The 17,879-nt window shown below is 35.6% G+C and overlaps 2 protein-coding genes across 2 annotated transcripts; one reads left to right on the top strand and one right to left on the bottom strand.

The window, feature by feature from the left end:
• Positions 1 to 844: 844 nt before the first annotated feature.
• Positions 845 to 8,304, top strand: slc50a1 (solute carrier family 50 member 1). Its single transcript, XM_081389330.1, has 6 exons — positions 845 to 1,057; positions 1,689 to 1,766; positions 1,901 to 2,024; positions 2,324 to 2,485; positions 4,835 to 4,954; positions 5,033 to 8,304. The coding sequence occupies exons 1-6, from the start codon at positions 990 to 992 to the stop codon at positions 5,138 to 5,140; spliced, it is 660 nt and encodes a 219-aa protein (XP_081245456.1). The 5' UTR covers positions 845 to 989; the 3' UTR covers positions 5,141 to 8,304.
• Positions 8,305 to 14,667: 6,363 nt separating this feature from the next.
• Positions 14,668 to 17,311, bottom strand: LOC308704363 (uncharacterized protein). The gene is made up of 4 exons (XM_081388587.1): positions 17,273 to 17,311; positions 15,452 to 15,566; positions 15,150 to 15,280; positions 14,668 to 15,043 (listed from the first exon to the last, which is right to left on the bottom strand). The coding sequence occupies exons 2-4, from the start codon at positions 15,519 to 15,521 to the stop codon at positions 14,909 to 14,911; spliced, it is 336 nt and encodes a 111-aa protein (XP_081244713.1). The 5' UTR covers positions 15,522 to 15,566; positions 17,273 to 17,311; the 3' UTR covers positions 14,668 to 14,908.
• Positions 17,312 to 17,879: the final 568 nt, after the last annotated feature.

Raw genomic sequence — 17,879 nt, 5'->3', positions numbered from 1 at the left:
TGTAAAAGTTTTTTTTTTTTTTATCATGTTCCTAGTGACCAGACTGACTTATTATAGGTGGAATTGTGCCAATTCCTTCCTATTTCACCAAATGGTTTTTATTTTTATTTATCAAATTATATTATAATAAATTATACGTTTTAACCACTTGGTGGAATTGCCAGACGTGCCCTGCGCTGTGGAAGCGCGTCCAAGCATTCTCGAGTATAAATCAAATACGCAGCTATAATTCATGTAGGTTATTTTGAAGTAATATTTTAAGTTGATATACACTGTTAAAACTAATCGTGGTATTTATATATAAAGACTGCTGACTCTATAGAACAATGGCTTGGAAAACTAACTTTACTGGGCTCCAAGAGCCCTCTAGTGGTCGGGAGCATTTCCGTTGTGTTGTGGCTTTATTTCGTTGTGTTGTAGATTTTCCCGTTGTGTTGTAGATTTTCCGTTGTGTTGTGGCTTATTTCCGTTGTGTTGTTGCTTTATTTCGTTGTGTTGTGGATTTTCCGTTGTGTTGTGGCTTATTTCCGTTGTGTTGTGGCTTTATTTCGTTGTGTTGTGGATTTTCCGTTGTGTTGTGGCTTATTTCCGTTGTGTTGTGGCTTTATTTCGTTGTGTTGTGGCTTGTTTCCGTTGTGTTGTGAACTTATGTTTGCTTTTTACATTTCGTTGTGTTGTGCACTACTGGGCCACCGTATTGAAGTATGCCATAAATGTTTGTACTTGAATTCTGTTTAATAAAAATAAAATAAAATAATACAAATAAAATAAACTACACAACCGGACTACAAAATGACGATCAGGAGCATCATTCTGTGAATAACCAATCAGAGTGAAGGAAGCTGTTCAACACTGATTACAAACACGGAAACAGAGAAGTGGACGTCAGCGTTGCATGAGTGCTGGATTCATAGGTTTTGTAAATATAATTTATTTGCTTGATTGCACAGCGGTACAGAAGCACAGCTCAGTTTTCGATTTTTCAGTCTATGGATTTTCTGCAGCTGCTATCATGTGCGTGCATCATATTCACCGTCGGGATGTTCACGACGGGATTGTAAGTTACTTTAATGTCTACTACTACTTCAGGACTTGATATGACAAATCATATTTGACAGTTACCATGTAGCTGAGCAAAAATGTGCACGCATACAGATTTAATAATGTTATTGTCTAGTGGCATTTCGTGCCTTCCTCTGGTTTTCTGTAAATACTTTGATTAAACAAATTTATATATTAAACTTTTATTTATCAACTGTAGTGGTTGCAACTATAATGTTGTTGCGCCTAAGAGTGGCTGCCTTCACTCAAATTCAATAAACGTTCTGCAAACATACTATAATTTTTGGTACAACAGCAAACCTTTAGTAACTTGATATTAGCCAACACTGTTAGCAAGAAGAGCTCACAATATTAAGATTTTACAATATTAACAATAACTAGTAAATATAGTATTTTGACTGAAACTATAGTGCATTTTTAACATTTTTATTGTGTATATTTGTAAGTTGAGCATATAAACATTTTGAGGCTGTGCGGGGCAAATGAATTTCATCATCTGGATAAATTGACAGTGGAAAGTATGAAGCATTTAAATAGAATTTGCATAACCTGTTGTATCTGCTATTCCAGTAAGTTATGCTATCTTCCAAGAAAATATTTCTCACACACCGTTTCTGTGTTTGCAGGACAGACCTGAAGAAAATGAAGGCCACACAGTCTTCAGATAACGTTCAGTTTCTGCCCTTCCTTACCACATGCTTAAAGTATGTATATGCTATTTGACATCAGCCATTCTTGTTAGTTATTGCATACAACATGTATGCAATGGTCATCATGCATTGAAATCCATATGCAAGTCCATTCAGTCTGAATGATCATTTTGTGTGTGTGTTTTTAGTAATCTAGGTTGGCTTTACTATGGATTACTGAAGGAAGATGGAACATTGATCATTGTAAACGTCATTGGGGCGTCTTTACAGATATTATACATCATCACCTACTGTCATTATACCAAAGAGAAGGTTTGTCATTTAGTCATTGTCATGGATTATACAGTGGGGTCTGGAATTTAAGACCTCTAGCTTCTTTTTAGCTTTTTTCTAATTTAATACAATATTTTAATTACAAATTAAATTACCAGCATAACAGTTTGATTAAAAAGGCGAAATGAAAAAATAAATACAATATTTCTATTGTCTATTACATTAGCAGAATAACAGTTTGACTTTATTCAATATTTTCAATTGCACGATATCAACTGTATATACAACAAATATGATGAATATTTTTCAAAGGTATGCTGTACCTGTGTGTGTTTCAGAGGCGAGTGTTCCCACAGACGCTGGTGATGGTGATTGTGCTGTGTGTGGGCTGGGTGTATTTTACTATGGTGATTCCTCCTGGAGAAGCTCAACTCTCTCAGCTGGGTCTCGCTTGCAGTGTGTTCACCATCAGCATGTACCTCTCTCCACTCACTGATCTTGTGAGTACACACACACACTTATGCCTATAACCAGCATTAATCATGTTTAAACCACAGTCAGCATGTACCTGCATGTATTTAAAGATAGGGTAGGCAATGTTTTTTATATACACTTTTTATTAAACTGGTTGAAACCTTCTTCACATCCTGATAGCAATCAATAATAGAAGTGGTCTAAATATAAAAAATGTACATATATCTTCTGATGAAGTCTCAGGACCAAAACATGTTTGTCTGAATGCAATAATAGGATGTCATACCTGTCTGTCAATGTATACTGGATTTACAATGTATGTACTGACTATACTTTATACTTTACATAAAACCTTAGACATAATCTTGGATTTACACATGAAACGGTACATAGTGCAGTGGTACAGAAGTCAGAGCCAAAGAGACATTCAGGGCAAAACTATGCAAACAGGGACAGTGCAAGATGAAAGATAAAAAATATAAAATGTCCAGTGCACATAGAAATACATTGCCTTAAAGCACATAAAGATGAAAAGAACGTATTTAGAAGTCTAATAGCGTATTACCAGGACTGTCAATGACGTGCATGACAGAGTAAATGACAGATTACATTTATGTAAATCTTTACTCATATAGAGTGTTAATTATGTTTTATGTAAATTATTTACTTACGGTATATAAACAATATAACAAAAATAAAAACATAATATGTGATAAAATAACAAAAAGATTGATAATGAAGAATAAGTCTGTGAAAAAATAAAGCCTGAGAAAAATATAAAAATTACTGGAATACCACGACAACTGTTTTTTTTACTTTTTTTTAAACAAAACACTGTTACATAACATTTACTTATAATATTAATAATGAAAAATTAATAAAGAAACAAACAAACTAAAAAGTGAATAAAAAATACAAACAAAAACAAAAAACAACAATGAATAAGAAAATGAAAGAAAATACAAAGTAAAGATAAATACAAAAGTCCCTGACAGCACTTCAGTAAATAAATATACCACATACCAGTACATTATCTTCCTTCAAGCAAAAATGTTTCAATAAGTGCCCACTTCTGTCCAAAAAGTTCTGATTTCAACTGCAAATCTGCTGTAATTTTCTCAAATATATATATATACAGTATTTCTGACACTGAAAAAAATACTTATGTTATTGTAGTTTAATTCAAGCATATTAAATAATATTCAAATAAATAACTATTTAATTGTACCACACAAAATTATTTCAAGTGTAGCTGAATTCTATTCTTAGTATTTCTGATATGTCTTTAAATGGCAGAAATATACTATTATACTAGTATGTTATTCCAGATTCAACCAATGACTGTTTTCAAACTGGTTTCCCTAAACACTCATTCCATCCCTAAAACATTACTAATTTCCTTTTTAATCCTCTTCCAATGCACCCAGAATATTCCCAGAATATATGCACATAGTCCCCCACCATCCCACAATCCCTCCAGCATTGTGATAATGGCAAATAATAAAACATTTAAACTTAAGTAATTGCATGCATCAACAAATATTACATATTAAAAGGTAAACGTTATTGCATACATTTGTCATCTGTGACACCATGACATATTTCATAAAGGAGGGGTGGTTGTGGCGCAATGGATAAGACACATGCCCTTGGTGTGAGAGACCCGGGTTCGAATCCACTGTGAGACACCAATGTGTCCCTGAGCAAGACACTTAACCCCTAGTTGCTCCAGAGGCGTGCGACCTCTGACATATATAGCAATTGTAAGTCGCTTTGGATAAAAGCGTCAGCTAAATGAATAAATGTAAATGTAAATAAAGCATACATCAACTCTAAAATAATTGCACATTTGTCCTTATCTTGTTTTTGTTTTTTGTTTTCAGTAAAATGGTGTGAAGTCTTGTAGTAGCATTCCAGCATTCCATCTTTTGTTTATCACTCCATCCATCCTTCTTTTCTGTGCCCTCTCCATCTTCCTGTTTTGGATCTTTCCCTCTTCCATATTTATCAGTCCAGCTCTGTCTATCTGTCCTGTGCCCTGTGTTGTATTTCCTGTCATTCTCGTACCTCCTTTTGTTGCTTCCTGTTTTTCCCTCCATCATTCCCTCCTGTCTGCGAGCGTCAATAGCAGCTTGTTATAGGAGAGACAATGCGTGAGTGTAAATAACAAGGTCTGGTTGGAGCTTGGACGCAGTGGTGAGCACATGTGCTCCAGATTTACCGATCCTTGCTGCTGAAGTGGAAGACACCAGTTTGAGTCCTGCCTGCATCATGTTTCAATTCTCTGTGCTTTCTATCAATAAAAAGTAGCAAAAGCATCTTTCTCCTCTCTCAAAAAAAATAAAAAACCCATTTGTTTTCTTCATTTCCACTAGTTGGATATTGTGCGAACGAGGTCTGTGGAGCGCTTGTCTTTTTCCCTGACTGTCGCTACGTTCTTCACATCGACATCATGGACGCTGTATGGCCTTCAGCTCCAAGACTATTATATCATGGTAAGACGATGAAGAGACTGTCCTGAGACAGTGGTTTGAGGTAAAGGAAAAAGTCATATTTTTTGGTTTGTTTTTCAGGTACCCAACACCCCTGGCATCTTTACTAGCCTCATCCGCTTCTTCCTTTTCTGGTGGTTCGGAGCTGTCATTCCAAACAAGCCCTCCTATAAACTCATCCAAATCTGAGAGGAACTCAAACATCTAGTGAAACTGCCACTGAAAATTCAGTGAAGTCAGACTATTTTCACTTTATCTTTGTCTTTACTTAAAGGGATAGTTTGGCCAAAAATGATATTGCTTTTACCATTTACTCTCATGTTGTTCCAAATCTTTCTTTCATCAGTGGAACATAAAAGAAGAAATAGACATTGGAAGTCAATGGTAACCAAAACTGTCTGGCTACCAACATTCTTCAGAATATATTCTTTTGTGTTCCACAGACAAAATAAAGTAATACGGGCTTGGAACAACATGAGGGTAAGTAAATGATGACTTGAATGATGAGAACTTAATTTTTTTTATAAAGTGAAATATCTCTTTAATTAAAGGAATGTAAAAAAAAAAATCTGTATGTACGTATTATTCCAATCCCGTATGACTTTATTTCTGCTCACAAAAGAGGACAATGTTTTTCCCCTGCAATTTCAAAGAATTGGGACTGGAGCTTTTAGTTTTTAAAAAGCACCATCTAAGGATCATACTATATTAGTCATCATAGCCCACATTTTAAGACATTGTTACCTAAAAATATTGATCTTAGCTCTTTTTGGGACCTGCTTTTTGAACAGAACGAGTGATCTTTTAATGAATCTAATGATTCGTCTGAATGAGTCATTCTCAAATATGATGGATCGGGTTCTTGAGCTCACTGGTGTGGAAGATTATCAGACTATCTTATGTATTTTAGATCTATTTTATGATCCTTTTATGGCTTGAAAGTTCCTGTACCTATTCTTTGTAGCTGGATGGAAAAGAATTTCCTCAGAATTTCTTTGTCCTGCCTGGAAGAGTCCTCAGAGTCTGAAAGAAAAGAAAGTCATACAGGTTTGGAACAACATGAGTAAATGACAGACAGTACATTCATTTCTGTGACAGTTTTAATTTTTTTCAGGGATGAGGATTCTCTAAGTTTGTTTGGCAGGTATTTCTTAGTTAATAAGTGTTGAAATCTGCAAACATGACACACCCCAAACCAAGAGCTCAAACATTTCCTGTTTCAGCCCTTTCTTTTGAAACGATGTGTTAACGTTAAGCAGGTGTCTTTTTTATCTTGGGTAGGATACGTACAGTTCCGAGTGGCCTTTAGGAAAGTGTCGCATTCTGTTACTTAAGTAATACATGTATTGTTTACAGAATCGCTCATTACTCACAGACTACATTCTTATAGTATCATTGTTAATTGTGTCCAAATGGCAGTTTGGCAGCTATTTAATTGCATCCAATTCCAAACTAAACTTCATGTGTAGAAACAGAAAATTAGTTTGACTGAATGACGTTGGATTAAGGATATCTGTCTCTGAGATTATAGGAAATCTTGCATCTGTTTACAGTTCTTGTTTTGTAGTTGAAAGCTCCTTTTCTCTAATCATTCTCACTGTCAGAACACCATACACTTTACAATAAGCCGATGAAAATAAGTATTTAAATAAACAATAACTTTAACACATTCCCCTCCCTCAGAGAACACCAAAGTCGCACAAAATCTGATGGCTTTAATCATGTGAGTTGCGGTGACAGGCAGGATATGGAGAAGAATAATTGTCAAATTCACTAAATTACATATTCATAACCCATAAGCTGGTGATCGTGGTCGTTGGCTGTTAATGTTGTTTTGCATATTCTCTGGGTCTTACTGTACATCATTCGGTACTTTATTCACAAGGCTTGGCTTTGTGAATAAAAATGGTCAATATGTTGATTTAAAACATTTCAATTTTGTTTTATTGTTGTATTGTTTATGGCTTCTGTGTTGTATGATTATGTTTTGTGTTTTACATTAAGCTTAAATGCCTTTATGTTTCTTTGTACCATTTTATATCCTATGCAACATTGTATATTATATCAGAGGGGATTTAGGGGGATGTTCTTTCTGGAGTTTCTGGGGAAAAAAAATTGTTCAAATAAATCTTTATATAACATAGCCTTCAATGTTTGGCTGAGACTGAGAGAAGAAGTTATGAGAGCTTAGCAGGGGAATGTGAGAGGATTTTGTTCTGGTCTCAAAGAGGATCAGCACTGATTGTGAGCAATGAAAACTAAAATACGCCGAAAAGCCGAGGCGTAACGCGTACTGACAGACATTTTAATTTCTGTGGGAAATAACAGCACTTTTATCTCCCGCTATTAAGTGTTTGGTTTTGCAGAGCTCTGTGTGTTTTTGAGTGTGTGTGTTGTTTGCTTGTTTGTAGTTTGCCTTGGTTAACATGAGCGAGTGGGAACCGTGTGTTCGCTGTTTCTCAGTGCCTATGGAGTCTTTACATGCTTTTCCTGCCTGCCTCTCAGAGAGAGACATGAAAGGGGAAAAGGATTGGTGATTGTTCATCAGGAGAGTGTGTTTTTGAAAGAATTAGTGATTGGCAAAACTTCTTTTGTGAGAGAAACAATGACTAAGGCAGTCTCACGCATGAAGACAAAAGCACTTTTTAGTCTTCAGCCATGTTTGTGTAAATGTTAACATGTAAGTGGTTCTCAAACCAAAATGGGTCACATGTCCATTCTGCTGTGATAGTGAGAGGGTCACAGACAGCAGGGAAAATGCAACAAACCATTTAATCATGTATAGTTTTGACTGTAAATGTAAATAAGCTTGTCAAACTTTACAGTACAGGTCAAAAGGTGTTTAATGTTTTTGAAAGCAGTCTCTTAATGTCACCAAGGCTGCATTTATTTGATCAAAAATACATTAAGAACAGTAATACTGTGAAATATTACAATTTAAATTAACTGGTTTCTGTTGTAATATATGCAAAATGCAATTTATACCAGTGATCAAAGCATGTATTTTCAGCATCATTCTTCAGTGTCACATGATCCTCCAGAAATCATTTTAAGATAATTTCTTATTATCAATGTTGAAAACAGTTTTAGCTGATTTTTTTTAATAATTTTTTTTTTTTTTACATCATGATACACTGCCATCCAAAAGTTAGGGGTAATACAGTACTGTTTTTACTGTATTTTTGTACATAAACAGGCTTTGTGGGATTAAGAGACTACTTTAAAAAACCCTTAATGTGTCCAAACTTTTGACTGGTAGGCTACTGTATATAATCTATATATTTTAGCAATGGGGAAGTTGCATTTTTGTAAATAAAATAAAACTTCAATAAAACTGAGTTTTATATAATAATATTTCACATGATTACTGTTTTTACTGTATTTATTTGTTTAAAAAAAATGTAGACCGGGTGATGATAAGAGACTTCTTTCAAAAACATTAAAGGGATAGTTCACCCAAAAATGAATAATTCTGTCTTCATTTTTACACACCCTCTTCTAAACCTGTATTGACTTCCATAGTATGAAGAAAAAAAAATACTATGGATGTTATTAGGGACTGAAAACTGTTACAAACATTCTTCATAATATCTTTTTCCTCAGAACAAAGAAACTTATATGGGTTTGAAACAGCTTGAGGGTGAAATTAATTTTCATTTTTGGGTGAACTATCTGTTTAAAAAAAGATCTTACTGACCTTTTGAATGGTATGATCATTTTTTCTATTCAGCCGATGACGTTCAAATTTTTGCATATTATGGCCTATACAGATTAAACCATTGATTTAAGGGGCATTTTTCTTTTCTTCTCTACGCTTTTGATCCTCTTACACCACTTAATGAAATATCTGGGTCCTGAAGCAAAACGTGTGTGTGTGCGTGCGTGCGTGCGTGCGTGCGTGCGTGTGTGTGTGTGTGTGTGTGTGTGTGTAAAGATAAAGGAGAAGTCCATAATTTGCAAGAAAATAAATACTGAATTGACAATGATTTGGTCAGAGACCGTCGTCATTTCCCAATATGAAAAATGATGCCCACACCATGACAAGCTCCTCAGGCTGAAACGATTTAGTGTAATTACAGTGTAAACCGTCTCTGTTACACAATAGACAGATAAATAAACAGACGGGGGATGGACAGTCAGGAGTAATGGATGGCCATGTGGAGACAGAAAGACTAGACAACACTCACAATGCTCAAATGTGTGTGTGTGTTGCTGTATGGTGTCCAGTGTTTCTTGATGGGACACTTGTGTGACGGCATCCAGGCAAATGTGTTTATTATGAATCACATCGGATTGATCTCGGACACTTCGCTCCGTTCTCATCACTAACAGCGCAGTAGCTGTGGTGTGGTGTGTACGTGTGGGAGTGTGTACTAGTGTATGTTTAATCAGCGCAACAATGGGAGTCTACTGCAAAACAGGATACCCCTGTTTCCTGCAGCAGAGACTGTCTCTGGGATACACACACAAACATACACACCACCTTAAACCTGTCTAGGTTGCTAACTATGCATTTTCTCAGTGACTTTTTAAGTCATTCAGATGAACACATGATCAATGATTAGCTTTTTTGTTTCTATGCATGTCAGAATGCATCATAAATTCTGCTCATGAATGAGACTGTCTGATTCTTGAGTACGGAGACAACAGAGACTCCAGAACTAAAAAAAGATGCAAACTATTTTATGTTTCTGGTGTTTCTACACTGGAAAAGCAATTGTTACAGTAAGCATGTTTCTACTTGATCTAACCTTAAAAGGGACTTTTGTAGGTTTAAACTAGTCAGGTTTAGTCATATTAAAATCCCCAAAACATTTTTTTATGGTTGGATGATGGAGGAATCATGGCAGTAATACAGACAATATAATTACAATTGTTAATATATATATATATATATATATATATATATATATATATATATATATATATATATATATATATATATATATATATATATATATATATATATATATACTGTGTGCTGAGCTTGTGATGAAGGCTGAATTTGATACTGCCTGTTTAATTAACCAATGCTTTCAAAAATAAATGATGGTGTAAACCAAAAACAGATGAAACCTTTTGAAAGAGTTGCATTTCATTACATTCTATTGAGGGATATTATTTTGGCATTATTTTTAATTATATTATATCACATTATATTCTCTTACATATTAGGCTACATATGATATTAGCCTACTCTTACATTATATGAAATCTACAAAAGAAAAAGAAACCTCAGAGAAGTGAAGATGGTTCCAGCATCATGTGTTTGCAGAATTTTGTCCGACATTTTGTAAAACATACATTTTGAAGTGTGACTTAAGATGCGTCTTGTCGTCTGTGATGATACAAATAAATGTTATAAATGTGCAGAAGGAGCACTTTTAACTTTTGTTTGCTGAGTTCTTGAAAAACAGTAGTGTGTGTTTGCTGCATCAGCATGCTTGCGTGTGTGTGCGTGTGTGTGTTTGTGCGTGCAAAGTCAGCTCATATGTTTCAGCTTTCAGCAAGTAAAACACACCTGTGAGAGCTCCAGCTGTTGTTTTGAAGAGCCTGAACAAGGGAAGCAGAGACAGAGGAAGAGGAATGTGCTGCTCACCCCTTTTTTCCTTCTGCCCTTCTCCTGTATCGCGTTTGTTGTTTACTTTCATCTCATTCACATCTCTTTTTTCCTAACAGCCTTAATTATCTGTCTCCTCGTACTTGTTTGCATTTGCCTGCTTCTGTCTTTACGACAGCACTATAGATGAGTTAACAAAGACGCCAAAAGCACCACAAGTTGTATCAACATGTTTTTAATAGATAGACTCCATTCATCAAATCTTAATAAACACGAAACAGCGCGCAGAAGACAGGCACAGACAGGCAACACCCCTCTGGCACCTGCTGACCTCTGTCACAGATTTCAGCTTAAACTGAAAGTCTGCTAGTAAAACAGGTTAGGTCAAAGGTCACAGACTGTAATGGTGACCTTGTTTTTCTCCTGTCCAACTGTCTCACCATCTTCTCTGTCTCTCTGTTTCATGTGCAGTTGCTTTAGGCTGGCATTTATGATCAACAGTATGCAGACTCAAGGCATTCAAGCTGCTATTTCAAGCTTTAGCACTCCATCTCCTGAATTTCGCTCTCAAACCGACTCAACTCTCTCATCCAACCTCACTTTAGAGCATTTGAGGTGTTTCTCTCAATGCTTCATTTGGTTTCTGAGACCAAGAATGTCTATAGCCTGATAGCGTTCCCATTCATTTCAACAGCAGTTGCTCAACACTGTTATACGTTAGGGGGCGCTATTACACACCTTCTGAAAGAGTACAGATACTCCAGCTCAAATCATCAAAACACAATGCATAATGCGAACATCAACATTAAACAGCATCTAAATCAAAACTGATAATGTTACCGAATGAAATGTGGACCCAGGACGAGCTATAGGACTGTGCAAGCTTTGGGAGTGTTGATGGACTCGATCTATTCTACTCCATATACGGTATGTTCATCGTAACGTTACTGAATCCGATTTGGATGTAGGCCTAGTCCTCGACAAAACCGCGATTTTCAGCTTTTTGCTCAAAATGTTGCTTTTTTAATGAAACTTATCCATGTTCAAGTGTTGATTAACAAAAATGCATTAAGCTAGAATAATTTTTTTTTTCTTCTTTCTTTTGGTACGGATACAGCAAAATATTTTGGGGGCCATGAAAACTGAAAATGATCAAAAATGCTGGCGCTGGTGGTGCCTGGCAACTTTTTAGAAAAATGCTGGTGGGGAAAGAGATAGGCGCTCTCCAGAAATAATTCGGCACCAGTAACAGATCAACTATAATATGATTTATATGTTGCTTGCAGAAAAAAAAAAGCCTACATTTGAATGGAGAATGGATGCATTTTGCAGCCAGATGGTGTAGTTACGACATACAGGGCCTGATTTAGGTCACGTTAACCAGTTAAACCTCCACACTTAAGCCTTCATTGGAGTCTTTGAGTCCAGAAAGTTTGACACATTAAGGGTTTTACACCTTTGTACAATGAAATTCTGCAGTTGAAATGCAATCATTTCAAAAGGAATCCCTGCAGTCTCATGCGAAGGAACATTTCCCCACTGAAGACAGTAGGCCCTAGTCATATTTTGTTTGTTTGTCTGTTTTAGTGTTTTAACCCTTTCATGCATAGAGGTCACTACAGTGTACAGTTATTCAAAAAGCCATTTTCTTGTATACATGGGTGTTTGCATTGTTGCACATCAACCACTACAATGGGCACACTAGTGCATCCTCCTATACACTGCCACCAAGTGGCGAGTCGTTGTATGTGGAATTTGTGTGGAAGATGTTTCACTAAGCATTCGAGAGAGAATCCTCGCACTCATTGGCTCCCGTCTAGATACACTAGTAGCGTAGTGTTGATTGGTGATGCAAAGAGCACAAATTGACATTAATTGCTTTAGCAGAGGAGTACCTGTGCGCAGTTGAAGAAGCAGAATAGGTCTGAAGTACGGATGTGCACGAATATTCGAATTTTCGAATATTCGTTCTGTAATTATTATTCGAAAAATAAAATACTATTCAAATTTTACCGAATTTATGAAGCCGTAAATACTTTGCGGGTCGTAAAAGCAGTGAATCCCTGATAAATCCCAAGCACTAACTCGCAGTTATAATTAAATGCACTGGGTGGCACTGTGGCGCGTGTTTAACAAGTTGTTTGTATTTGATCATAATGTCGTCGTCTGCCTCGTGAAGTTTGGAATTACTATTCGAAATTAGGTTATTAAATGATCTTACAAAATGGAATTACTTTTGATCAAATTAATTAATTAATCTGGAGTTATAATATCATCACCACAATGAGAAATCACATGAAATCCAAACAGCAGTCGACTGAGTAAAGACAGCTGTCTATCACTGCATCACGACTGCAGGTTGCGCAGCTGTAGTGCGAGTGATCCGAGATGATAACTTATCTAATAGCAAAATGATTTTTGAGACATATTCTTCCTTTAAGTTTCGTTGAGGGAGAGGTTTAAGAACATAAAACACAAGGTGCTGTTTGAAACTTAGAACTAGAACACAGTTATCTTTGTTTCTCTGAAACGTCTGTCAGCGCAGCGCGTTTTCTCCCTCGAGCATTATTACTGGCGGCGCCCCTGTGGATATTATTGTTTTTCTCAACATAAACGTGAAACAATATAAACACGATAATCATATGCTGACTCGAGTGTATGTTCTGTACGATAACTGGCGCAATCTGCTAACGTTACTCTGCTTTATTAGGCGTTTTTTTCCGTTCGCGCTGCTTGAGCTAAAATCCTTTTGTTCTTTATATTTTTTTGTTTACACATAGGCCTACTGTTTAATGTTTTCAATTAAAAGAAAATATTAGAACTAGTGCTGTCAAAGTTAGCGCGTTAATAACGCGTTAACGCAAAATCATATTAACGGCACTCATTTTTTTAACGCGCGATTAACGCAGCGCGTATTTTCTGTTTGACCCGTGGCCCAACCCCTAGTTGGAGAAATGGAGATACACAGTGTTGCCAACTTAGCGACACTGCAGACCTCTTTAGCGATTTTTTTCCCTTCAAAAACGCGCCCAAACCTTATTTAGTTTCTGAGAATCTACCGTACCGCCGGTAGGCTACTGCTCTCCCAGCACGTGCGCACCTCTCTCTCTCTCTCTCTCTCTCTCTCTCTCTCTCTCTCTCTCTCTCTCTCTCTCTCTCTCTGCGTCTCGCGCTGAGAGCTGGTTATTAATGGGTCGCGTTTCAGTCACTATTTCATATTCATCAGAACAACAGAAACAGTAAAATATACCAATGAAAACAGTTTTATTGAGAATTTAGCTTCATCAAAACGGGCATAGAGAGAGACAAACTAATAATAAATAATAAATGTACATTTAGCATTTTCAGAAGAGCTGCCCTGTCATGCAAAAATCTAAACATGTTTGTGTTAGTGAATTACTCAGTGCAAAGAAAGAAGTAATGTGAACCTGGTATTTCTTTGTTCTTTCTACGTGTCTTATAGACATGAACAAGTTCTTTGAAAAACATCTATGACCTTATGTATGACCTTATGCTATGTTGACTATGGTTTCAATAATTTACATAAAGCATCCATATTTATCCATGCCCATGGTGATTAGAGTATTACAAACTTGAAAAGTATTAATTTAAGGTACATTTAGAACAAATAAAAAAATTGCGATTAATCGCGAGTTAACTCATGACAATCATGCGATAAAAAATTTAATTGATTGACAGCCCTAATTAGAACATATATTGTAAGCTTGTTGTGTATATTGCCTAATCGTAAGCTTCAGAAATGGTGACAAAAACGTAAAAAAAGAATTACTTAAAAAATAACATCTTTTTCGTTAAACGTCATTTAAATAAACGAATATTCGAATGCAATATTTTTGAAAAATGCCCATCCCTAGTCTGAAGTAGAAGTCAGAAAGACTGACAAAAAAATCGAGCAAGAAAAGTGCTCAAGTGATGCCCAAGTTGCTTCTTTTTTCATTGGCCCGGTGGCAAAAAGTGTCCAAATCACCCTGAATTCACCCCTGAACTTTACCCCTATGGTGTGGGTGGTAGTAAGGAGAAGATCATTTATTATTTTTCCTGTTTTCATTGCCATCAACTGCCAAACCTGTGTACAAGTACAAAAGTACAAAATAGCTGTACCAGTTGAACGTCATAGATCACAACAGTGTTTCTGACAGATTTTATTTCTTAATTTTCCAAAGATACATTTATTCCTGGTTTTAAAGTTATTCCTCAAACAATAAATTGCTTTACTTGAATGTTGAGTGTTACGTCACAGTGTTTATTAAAGATTAGCCTTACATGAGATGAAGCTATTGGCCTACATACTAAATAAGCGAGATCTTTTTTTTATTTTTTTATTACATATACTTCCGTACATGTATAAGCAACTTCAATCAGTCGATAGGTCTTGTTTACTGCGGAGGAGGCCTCTGAATGGAGTCAGAGACTCTCTGGACGAGTTTGGCACACTCTGCCATGTTGAGATGTTTGTCATGATCCTCATCTACATCGTCCATCCATTGCTGAGTCACCATTGGGGTCAAGGTCTACCAAGAGAGTGAGAGAGAATTTTCCATGAGCCCCATGTCTCTATTTACATAAATATAATCATGTTTGCTGATTTATCTATGATATGAGAAAACGTATACAGACCTGGATTGCCCTTCCAAACTCGATCAGCATCATTTCAAAGACCTTCGGCCCGTCCAGAAGGAGGGTCCCACCCTGAGTGTAGAATGTGCAGATCTCATTTCCAATGTTAGGAGGAGGTGGAGGAGTTGCGTCTATTATATCAGAAAGAGAAAGCAAATTAAAATGTTTTAGATCCATAGGAAAAAGAGATCATGACTAAATGACAAGGCAAAGCACTGAAATAAAATAAATTGTGATTAAGACTAGAAAGTAATAGTTCAGTATGATCTCCAATGAGAGGAAAACTGTGATTAGAGACTCACCCTGAGCGTGGACCACAACAGCCAGCACACACAGGCTCAACACTGCCACCAGCTGGACAAAATTTGCCATTGCTACAGATGTTTTACAAGAACGGGTCTGTCAGATGAAGAGAGGCTGTAAAAAAAAAGAGGAATAATTGAGAGCAGCAAGTCATTATATGTGGATTAAATTTATATGCGGAAATGTTAGTACATTGCTTTTGCTAGTACATTGGTCCATGAAAAATTTGAGAGAATTTTTTGAAACATTTATTGTAGCTTATGGCTGTCAAATATCAGTTATCTTACGGTTTTAATTAAATAAACACTTGTTTTATTTATTAATTTGATATTGCTGTGTAATTCCGCTTTCTAATTTGTAAATAAATAAATAAATGTAACTGATTTTTTTGCATCATGTTTATATACAACTTTAAAAGTGTGTAGAAAAAAGATAGGCCTACATAAAATGAAATGTTCTCCAGACAATATTGTACTAATTTGGGGTGTTTAATTCATGTCAGTTTTTTATCATAGTGCTTTTCACAATACACTTTGTTTCAAAGCAGCTTTACAGAAATTCACCATTTGTAACACTTTATGCCTAATTGTCAAAATTTGACAGTTTAATGCTTAAGAGTTTAAGTATTCGGCTTTATATTTATTTCACATAGTATACATGGGTCTTAATAGACATGAAAATATAGGCTACAGTTGCCTTTATATTTTAGTGAATAAAACCAAATTTTAAGTTAAGAAAGTTAAATAGCCCTGGATATTGGCAGCTTTTAATATGACAATTTAATTAAAAAGATACACATCAGGAAAACATCCTTGTTTTCTCATTGGTTATAAGTGACTCATTCCAATAATCTTTCCATCATTGTAATGCAATCATTTAGAAAAGAATGCAAACGTGATTTCTTTTAAACGCTCACTGAAGTGAGTTATTCAAGACGTCGAACCGGTTCTGCAAGCTTTTGTTAAACTAAAAATGCCGACCGCATTGACGGGTCTTGTGTTTGTATGTAAATAGTGGGGAAGTGGAACATTTTAAAAGATAGTTCACCTTTTTTCTGTCATCACTTATTGTTTCTAACCCATGTTAATTTCTTCAGCGGAACATGAAAGGAGAAGTTTGGCAGAATGACAGTCTCAGTCACCATTCTCTTTCTGTACGGAAAAAGATTCTGTCATTCTTCCTAACATCCTTTGTGTTCAGAAGAATGTCTGAAACCTCATGAAGGCGAGTGAATTATAGCCTAACATTTTGGGGTTGAATGTATATTTTTTTAAAGTTCATCACCTATAAATATGTAGATATTCATCAATTTACTTATTAAAAAACTGAAATCCTGAACTAGTCAGTGATGATGTTGTAGCCATTTAAATTCTATTTTTAAAACAACGCCGATGACAAATTCTTAAAGTGTTACAGTTTAACACAATACTTGATATGTTGTGATTCTATATCTGCAAACTGATCTAATAGGTTAATAAAATGATGGTATTGTGCAGTGATATGTTATTAATATCTTAAACCAGCATGCAAATGTTAGAGAAATGTTGTTATAGATGTTATAGAGTTGATAAAAAAAAAAAAAATCAAATAAGCAATAAAGTCACAAATATTTTTCAGAAATGACAAGCATGAGATAAAAAGCTTAAATAAAAAATAACTTGGTAAATTTCATTTTTCATTTCAATTCTTTCAGGACAATGTTGCAGACAACACTGGAGTTTGAAAAGACACCAGAAGGAAACGAACGGTGAAAATGGAAAGAGAGAAGGTAAACCAACAGTTTGTGTTGAGAAAAGTAGGCGAGTGCAGGTGCTTCTTACCTTTATCAAGTCTGAAGAGATACTGCCAGCTCTCTGAACAAGGTAATTATAAAAACTAGGCATGTGTGATTTACATATGACCACCTATTTTCACATTTCATAGGAAGAGTGGGAGAAAAAAAAAAAACAAGTTATGGAGGTGTGGCGTGACTTACTGGTTTGTTGATAGGTTCTTCTTTGTTCCTGATGAATGTCACGGAACATAATGATCTCTCTCTCTCTCTCTCTCTCTCTCTCTCTCTCTCTCTCTCTCTCTCTATATATATATATATATATATATATATATATATAGAGAGAGAGAAAAAAGTATAATATATGCCGTGGTTTTTTGTTCACTTTTGATGCCAATGTGAAGGTCATTTTTGAGGACTGCAACATTCATACATAAATAAACATATGTTGTTGTATGCTGTATGTTTTATGTTCTCACACTGGCAGACACACTCTCACATATAAGTTCCCACGACTGTAGTGCATGAAAATAAACATTGAAATGAGTGAGTTGTACATGTAACCTTAGATCACCTGTGGATTAAACAAAAACTGGACTAACAAGCAGCTTTTATTGTATAAGAAGCATTCTTTTACTTTCACTTTAATAACTGAC

Source organism: Scardinius erythrophthalmus (assembly GCF_964197995.2).
Source record: "Scardinius erythrophthalmus genome assembly, chromosome: 16".
In the NCBI taxonomy this organism is placed as follows: domain Eukaryota; kingdom Metazoa; phylum Chordata; class Actinopteri; order Cypriniformes; family Leuciscidae; genus Scardinius; species Scardinius erythrophthalmus.
This window is presented reverse-complemented; position numbering and strand designations above follow the sequence as displayed.